This window comes from Equus caballus, chromosome 7 (assembly GCF_041296265.1).
Source record: "Equus caballus isolate H_3958 breed thoroughbred chromosome 7, TB-T2T, whole genome shotgun sequence".
In the NCBI taxonomy this organism is placed as follows: domain Eukaryota; kingdom Metazoa; phylum Chordata; class Mammalia; order Perissodactyla; family Equidae; genus Equus; species Equus caballus.
In genome coordinates this window covers 77,174,167-77,183,381 of record NC_091690.1, presented here as the reverse complement: position 1 = coordinate 77,183,381, position 9,215 = coordinate 77,174,167, and the positions used below count along the sequence as shown (strand labels likewise).

Below are 9,215 nucleotides of genomic sequence, written 5' to 3'. Positions count from 1 at the left end.
CCTAGATCAATCAATTTACATGAAATAAGCAGAAAAGTTTGCCAGAGAACTACATCCCTCCAAATGGTGCCTAGACTAGACAATTTAATCAAACACGTCTTCTTATTTTTAAAGAGCAGAAAATTCGTGTAGGATACAATTGATTTCTGAGCATATACTGAGCCTGAAAATGTTCTAGGCTTATTTTAAAGGCTGTTATAACTATTTTGTAAAGCCTAAATATATTCATTCATTCAAAGGATATTTTTTAACCCTAATGTGCACTCAGATGGAATGGGAACTCATTGTTCTGTAAACAACCAATAGAGTATGCTAATTACTGTAGTGAGTAGATAATGGTAGCCTGAGTTAATATAACAGGAAAGATTAATGAATTGGCTTCAGAGGTCTAAGAAGACAGAACTGGTAGGACTTGTCAATTAGTAGAGAGGTGAGGGAAAGAGAAGTAGTAAGATGTTGAAACATCAGCAAACTCTTCCATCACCAAGAACTTTAAGCCAAGCTTGCTTTTCTTTGTTTTGTTGTCTTGGTTTCTTCTTCGTCTCCTGCTTTTAGAGAATAATTTTAAAAATTACTCAAAATATGCCCATTTGGGGCCAGCCCAGTGGCGCAGTGGTTAAGTACGCACAATTCTGCTTTGGCGGCCTAGGGTTTGCAGGTTTGGATCTCAGGTGAGGACATGGCACCGCTTGGCAAGCCATGCTGTGGTAGGCGTCCTGCATATAAAGTAGAGGAAGATGGGCACGGATGTTAGCTCAGGGCCAGTCTTCCTCAGAAAAAAAAGGAGGACTGGTAGCAGTTAGCTCAGGGCTAATCTTCCTCAAAAGAAAAATATATAATCCCATTTGTTTGCTATCTCTAAGGTTAGCAAATAGATATTAACTTGAAGACAGATTACCTGGTGGTGTGAATAGTATCCTTCTATAGTTCTCTTGCAAGCATACCTCATAACTGAAGAATATGCATACAGCTCATGATTCTCTACCTAAGCAGATCCCATGGCATTATTGACATCATTGTTGGCATATAGTTCTTCCATGCCACTTTTAAAGACCTTCAATGATGTCCTTTGTTCAGTTTTAAACAAGGATTATACTAACACCAGATCCCTGATGGAAACATCAAAGTTGGAGAGGCTATAAAGCCCTCTCCCATGTCAAAAAGAGATAACTTTAGTTCACTAAGTGTGTCAGCTCCAGTTTGATTTTCAGCTTCTGGAAATACTCTTGTCTGAATTGCTTTTCACCTACGTTTGATCTTGGACATTTCTTCACCTTAGTCCATTTTGTCTCTTCCTCTGGCTAACTGCCTGTCATCTACAGTACACAGCAAGCTTTCCTGAACAATATTCAAACTAGGTAATGTTCCCAGGTACACTCCGGGCAATTCACATTATTCTATCAGAGCACTTGTAACACTATTTTCATTTTATGTTCCTTCCTTTTTCACATAATAAATGGTAATCTTTAAGAGGACAGATATCAGGTATGCTTATTTCATTGTTCTATTCCTAGAACAATTTCTGATGCTAAGTGCTCAATAAATACTTGTTGAATGAATGAGTGACAGAGGACCCATTGGACTTCGCACTAATTAACTTGGTCATCCAAATAGTGTTGTGAATACAGTTTACTTATGTTTTACTTATGTTCTCTGCCATACCATTCACCTACGTCTCCCTCAAACTTACACCCTCACAGCCTACCCTAATAACACAAGATAGCTCCTACACTTCAACTCTGGAAAATGGAAAATCTGGAAAAACATGAAAACTTGCTTTCCATATTTAAATACTTCCAAACTAAATGAAGACTTCCACCAAACAAACCAAGAGAATCCACAGACACAACACACTATTGAAAGACGGTCTGGAAGGAAAGACAGCTAGATGTGAGAAATTAGTAGCACCTTCCTCCTCTACCTTCAAAGTTCTAGATACAATGAAAAGGTCCATGGCTTTATATTTCCAGTCCTTGTTGAAATTTCCCAGTTGTCACTAACTATACATTCTCTTTAATCTATTATTACTGTCTTTGTCTGTGATCACAGTATCCCGAATAGTATTTTATATTTAGCAAACATTCTACTCTCACTTTATTGACTGGTCCCTGATTGCTGAGCATTTTTCTCCTCTCTCCTAAGACTAAGAATATTGCAGTGGCACTTCCTATACATCTCTACATGCTCCATCTCCTCCAGCACTAAACTGAACACAGGACATATCCTTTAGTAATATCTTGATCAGGAAGTATTGTAATCCATACCTTGTCCTTTATGTCTCTTTTCAGGGTAAGTGTGTCTGTGTGAAGATCTCTCCTCTTCCAGTTTTAGGGGAAAAAACTATCCATACTTGGTCAATGGGTCACAGAAAACGTGCTGTAAGATCCATTCAGAAAGCAGCTGTTCCACTCCATTATATATTTGTGCCCTCCATGATGTGTAGGGTGGATGGATATCTTAGCATTTTCTGCCATCATCCCAAAAGAACAACAGGACACTCATTCATACATTCAAGCATACAAACACACACTTACACATATATGATAACCTAAAAGTCTCTGAGGTGACATATCCAACTTCAATCTCCAGATGGCTGGCCCCAGTCTGATATGGCCAGTCCTAGTCTACCATGACTGCTTGTTCACTTTAATTTTTTTAAATCCTTACCATTATAAATTTTAACCATCAGAAAAACCTAGAAATGTTTTGGAGAGAGCAATAGGAGAGGCTTAGAATTAAGCTCCTAAGAGACACTTCTATTTTATACCATTCTCTTACCATGAGTATCAGTTCTAGAATATATATTCAAAGTTCTAATCTTGGTCTTTCTTATTTCCTGGAGCCTCCACCAGCTCTCTCTATCCTCTCCACCTGGCTCCCTTTCTCATAAGCTATACTCCTTACCAGCTATACTCCCTAATAGTTCTATATTGCTCACCACCAGCTTATACCTGGGAAATCGTGGTCCTGAAACTGTTTTGCAAAGGCAGGGTAAGGACCAGAGAATGCAGAAAGACAGCAGGCATAAAACAGACCAAAGATCCAAAGAAGCAGTTCTTGGATCAGTAAGGACAGAAACAGTGACAAAAAGGACAGACATAGGATCATGCTCACAGTAGGGAAGAACAAACACAGAGCCTGGAGGAGTGGAGTGCAAATGTACTTTCTTTGTCTTCTCCAGGGATTAGGGATAAGTTACAACAGAAGGCTCTGAACCAAGGGGACCTATGGGCCTCAGGTCCCAAGGCCCCAAGTCAGTCTAGGATATGAGCAAGGATTCGACAAAATTAACACTTTCCCAGCTTACGAACTTATATCTCTGTTCAAATTAGTGGTGGCTGGGAATTTTGGAATCCGGGATGATAGCATACCTGACTCTCAGCAGAGTCTTGATCTAACTTAGTCAGTAGTTTGATCAAGAAACTACAGCAAGAGTCAGATCTACTATGTCTCCAGGCCCAGTCTAGAACTCCTAAAACTTCTTGTACAGGGACTGGTTCATTTTTTTTGAATCTCTGATAGAGATTATTTCCTAGTGGACAATCAATAAGTACCTGTTGAATTGAAATAAATCTGCTTCTAGCCTGACGTACCAAAACCCTGGAGACATTTCTCACTGTAGCTGCCATTTCCCCAGGTGTGAAGAGGCCTCTCTTTTTAGATACTTGTTTCAATGTTCAATCTTGCTTGGCAGTTCTCTCCATCTTCCCTCAATGGAGAATCATCACTAACTTCATCTTCAGTCCATTATCTAGCATACAGCGTAGTAATTTGTTTATATGGGGCAATCTCTAACACAAAGTACATGTAGGTCTGAAAACTGTAGACAGCCAGCCTGGTTACAGTCTCTTCTTTCCAATAGGGAAACTCTCCACATACCCTCCCATCAGTCCAAAAAGCAAGTCAACTTTCAATGTCTAGTATCTGAAAATCTGGAACTTTTCCCTTGTTTCACTCATCCCTTCTTTTGTATTGTATCAAAATACTTAACTGTTCTGGAAATCAGTTTTCATACCCATGGAAAGGGAATAATAACTTGGAAATGCTTAATTGAAAGAAGAGCTCTGAGGAATAAGTGGGGAAACATCTGTTACCTTACTGTGGAGAAAATAAGACTTTCTCCATGATTGCCCATAATTTTCCCTCTGGTTAGATTGAATTACAAATCCAGATAGATTACCACTATGCAAAATAGGATTTACTTTATTAATTAAAACTCATTTGCCTCAACTCTTTTACTCAGCAGATATTTATTGCATGCCTCTTATGAACTAGTAGCTTTGCAAGTGATAGGAATGCAGTGGTAAACAAGGCAGAAATTAACTTGGTCCTCAGGGATGTAATAGAGGGTATAGATGTTAAACAACTAAGTATACACGCCACCTTGTATACAGTCATCCTATTAAAGTTGTCATAAGTCCTGCAATAAAAAGTACACTGTGCAATGAGAAAGTATACAAGAAATACTAATCCACTAAGCAGGATTAACGAAGGAATATCTGAGGAAAGATTTTTTTCCTTTCTTTTCTTTCCTTTCTTTTTTTTTGGTGAGGAAGATTGCCACTGAGCTAACATCTATGGCAATCTGAGGAATGATTTTTAATTAAAGCCTAAATAGGAATTACCAAAAAATGAATAAAGAGTAGGCAAGTATGGAGGTGTACTGTCTTAATTCATTAACAGTAGTATCAGTCTTCCCTGGGGGGGTCATTTTCTCCACCTTCCCCAAAATACAGGTCTAACTTTATTAAGATTCCTAGAATATTTTTTCAACTAAGTATGTAGGAGAGACAGTTGAGTTTAAGACAAGTTGAGTTTAAGATAAACACACTATGCAATCTAAACTGGGTAGAGAAGGAAGAAAGGAAAAGTTTGGGATAATGGATGGAGAAAGGGTTTCTGATGAAGTTTAAATATGCATATAACCTTTACTGAGAACACATGGTAGGTCAAGTATTTTCATAAGACAGGGCATAAGAATATGCCTAGGGCTAAGTTTCTGCCTTCAAGGAGCTCATAATATAGGTATGGATACATAAATACATAAGCAAATAAGTATGATGGTTTATAATAGTGGTGTGAATAAAGCAGCCTCTGCATACGTCTCTTCTGAACTTCCTGAATGATATTACAGACAGCAAAGGAAATATCAACACACATACACAGGATTTTGTCTTGTTATGCCACTTTTACTCTTTATTTCTTACTACCAAGTAATATAATATGTTCATCTTGATTAAATGTATATCTTCTTCTCCAATAGAGATTTTAGGAAATAGGTATTTTTATCCTGAGACAGTTTCTAAAGAGGAGCATAGATGGCTCCCACCCAACTCCACCCAGGACACACACTACCCACACCAAGTTTTATTTTTTGTAAAAGAACAGGACAATGCATCTAACAACACAAAGAAGAACATCACTTTTGGAATTACTTGCTCAAAGAGCCAGGGAAGTGCAGAAGAAGTGCAAACAAACATAAATGAAGTGTAAATAAATGTAAATTAAGTGCAAGCTCTGACTTTCATGGAAGATTGCTCTTTCTCTTAGTCTTTCATTCCCTGCAGTGATCCTAAGAACAATACTTATGCATGATCTTGAGGACAGTGGAATTTTTGAAGAGTTTCAAGGTGCAAAGTGACACAATCATATGTGAACTATGAAATGATCACTCCAGGTTTTTTAGAGAGTGGATTGGATGAAGCAAGATTGGAACTCCTTTAAAAGGATAACTTTGAAATACACTCAAAGAGATAGATCCTAGAAAAGTGCCAGACCAGGTCAATAGCCATATGAGAATGTGATGAATATGTCTACTGGAATGACTTATAAGCACTTAAAATTCAAATATTCAACTCAAAAATTAAGTTCATTTTGTTGGAGAGTGACATAGTATAAACCAAGGACAAGTCCCAGGTTTCTGGCTTTGGAATTCATGTTTGTGGTGTTGCCATTTACCATAAACGAAGACAGAAAAGGATGGGCACTTTCTATGTAGGAAGTTAATGAGTTTCCAGGTCGGTTTTGGAGAACTTAAGTTTGAGGAGTTTGTGAACCATTCAAGTAAGTAGATTTCCAGAAAGCAATTGGATAAGGAATCCATAACCAGACAGATTTGGATTCTAAATCTAATTGTCTTTCTGTAATCTTTATAAGTCCCTATTTCTTCATCTGTGAAATGAATTAACTAATATTACCCTCTTATAGTTACTTTTTAAAAAATATTTTCAAACTTGTAAAATATGGACAAAGGGTAGTGAAAATTTTCTTGGAACATGCAACTGAAGAAAAGATATACAAAAGATAATCAACTCTATGTAATCTGAAATGTGTAGAGAAAAATGTAAAATAACTAAATGACACAGGAGGATGAAATAATAATGTATAGAATCATGATTAAAGTGTGAGGAGTGTGTTTGGCAGTTTTAGTAGAAAGAGTTGATAGGTGCTTAAAGAGGGAAGGCAGGAGGCTTTGCCTTTAACTATGGAACTGAGAAACACAGGGCTGTGTTGCACGTTAGGAAATATCTGGCCTTCCAACATCTCAAAAGCAGCAAAAGCAAACATGTAACCCTTGCTATCAGTGCTCTTCTGGACCCATCATCACCTTCTTCATACCAGTGATGAGAAAACTAAACCAAGAAAGCTCTTGATTTTCTTTTTCCTCTTTCCCACTTGCCTATATTTTGCACATCAGTAGAACTCTAAAATTTCAAGTTAATAGGAGTTATAGCTTTATTTCTATGTCTTCCTGTGTTTTATAAAATTTCATCTAATAAATTTTACCTAAATTTCTCCTTCAGTGGCCCTCTGCACTCACTGTTTCTTGTTCAAAGAGCAGCAGAGGTTAAATTTGTCCAGGATCTGCTGGGTCTTCACTCCATAAACAATTGGATTTAAAGCAGGAGGGATGGCCACATAGAGGTTTGCAAACAGGATGAGCACGTTTCGAGGGACACTGTGTCCAAAGCGATGAGCAAGGATGGAGAAGAAGGCCGGTGTGTAAAATATGAGGATAACACAGACGTGGGAGCCACAGGTGCTGAGGGCCTTTTGGCGGGCACCCTGCGATGAGAGTTGAAAGACAGCATGGAGGATGAAACTATAGGAGACAGCAATAAAAATCACATCTGATATGACAGTCATGAGAGGCACAGAAAATCCATACCAGATGTTGATGGAGATATCAGCAGAGGAAAGCCGAGCGACACCTATATGCTCACAGTATGTGTGTGGGATGATATGTGTCCCGCAGAAGGGTAACCGTTTCAGCAGAAAAATGTCTGGAAGGATGATAGAAAAGCTCCTCACAGCAATGCTCACTACAAGCTTAATCATCACCTGTGGAGTCAGGATTGTGGTATATCTCAAGGGGAAGCAGATGGCCACATAGCGATCAAATGCCATAGCCAACAGGATGGCTGAATCCACTACAAAGCTGAAGTGGAGGAAGAACATCTGGGTGAGACAACCAGAGAAGGTTATTTCCTGGGAGCCAAGCCAGAGGTTACTGAGCACTTTGGGCACTGTGGCAGTGGACAAGATGAGGTCGGTGGTTGCAAGCATAGAGAGGAAGAAAAACATGGGCTCATGGAGGCTGTGCTCAACTGCAATGAGGTAGAGGAGGACGCAATTGCCCACAATAGCCACAACATATATGACACAAAAAGGAATCCCAATCCAGATGTGGAACTTCTCTAGGCCAGGTATTCCAACAAGGATGAAGGAACCAGGGTTGTAGCAGCTGAAGTTATACATGGTCTCTTCAATCTGAGATCCACTGGCTTTTGAGCACTGAGGACAAATGAGCTGTCAGAATGGGCTGTGAAAAATAAGAATTCCACTCAGGTGCTGCACATGGTTGAGGACTGCAATTGTCACATTCAGGTTTCCTACAAGAGAAGTACCTCCTGTCCCCTGAATGAGCTGGCACATATATAATTGACTCATTTTTGCTACTTTTATTTGTGATTAGCCCCAGTTCATTTCTTTATATATTTATTAATAAACCATTTGGAGTGATTATTTTTGTAGGTCAGTAATTTCACATGATTAAACCTCAATAACTGCATCTCTTTATTAATGCAGATTATTTAGTATAGGCCCAGGTTCAAATGGAAAAAGAAATATGCATGAGGTGAAGGAAGGAGGTATGTGTGTGAGAGAGGGAGGGAGGGATAGAAAAATATTAAAAATATTAAATGTGATGAGCTGTGAGGAAAGGGGAATAATTGACTTTTACAGAGCAAATATTATGCTTCAGACAATGGCTTTGATAAAATAAACTGAAGAGTTTCTATGAAGCAGTAGAAAAAGATAAGGAAAAGGGAGGAAAATGAAAGGACAGATTCCAGTACTGTGGGAGCTATAGGAGCTTTCATTACACAGGGGTTAAATATGATTCAGCTTAGGACATATGCTTACTAGAATATGAATATAAGAGAGTAAGAAAACGCATGTACTAGAAAATGCACAAGGACAAGTGAGCAGCATTCCGCTGACTCAGGCTGAGAGCAGTAAGCTCAAAGGATGATTTATGGCTTCAGGGGCAATGCTCTAAGCCTTGGAGGACTGTCTTCCCAGCATTAGTAAGAGAGACAGATCTATCCATCAGTGAGGCTGGAATTGCCTGCTAACAGGTATCAGCCAGTGTGATTTGGCCTAGGCAAAATAAAACAGAGCAAATTCTCACCAACTAGACGTGAAGTAAAGTTTTGCCCCAATGTTTTCTTTTCTGGTCTGCCAGTGCTTGGATCTCATTTTTGGGAATCTTCACCTTTGCACTAAATAGATCCTGCCTTTGGAGGTGCCTTTTGCATTGAAAATATCCCTTGAGTTTTTTTCAACTCTATGGTGTGATCTATTGTATGAAGTATTTTTGAAAACAGAATCAGTAGCATTGATACTAGGGAACACAGCATTGGAGAGGCCCAGCACAACTTGAGCCATCATTAGACCAGTTTTGGAGAGGCTTAATTCTTACCCTCCCAAACAAATTTACAAAGTCATTCAAAAAGCTTTTAAAGAAAGGCAGCAGATTTTGTGGTCAAGCTATAACAGCTCTGTATTATTGTATTTGGAATTTGCAGTTTTGTACACAAGGGGGAGAGAATGGGTCAAGCTGTGCAGGATTTTAGGACATCTCTGCCAGCTTTACATAGTGAGTTTCTCTCACTTAGGGGCTGGTTTCCTCATTGCCAGAGTCCTTAATTATC

At 38.8% G+C, this 9,215-nt stretch overlaps 1 protein-coding gene across 1 annotated transcript; it reads right to left on the bottom strand.

Annotated features, from left to right (window-relative positions):
* Positions 1-6,816: 6,816 nt before the first annotated feature.
* On the bottom strand, positions 6,817-7,758 carry OR52H18 (olfactory receptor family 52 subfamily H member 18). Its single transcript, NM_001391410.1, has one exon. The coding sequence runs from the start codon at positions 7,756-7,758 to the stop codon at positions 6,817-6,819; it is 942 nt and encodes a 313-aa protein (NP_001378339.1).
* Positions 7,759-9,215: the final 1,457 nt, after the last annotated feature.

Excerpts from the sequence above, each read along its gene's own strand:
- OR52H18 (NM_001391410.1), bottom strand. The coding sequence starts at position 7,758 with ATGTATAACTTCAGCTGCTACAACCCTGGTTCCTTCATCCTTGTTGGA.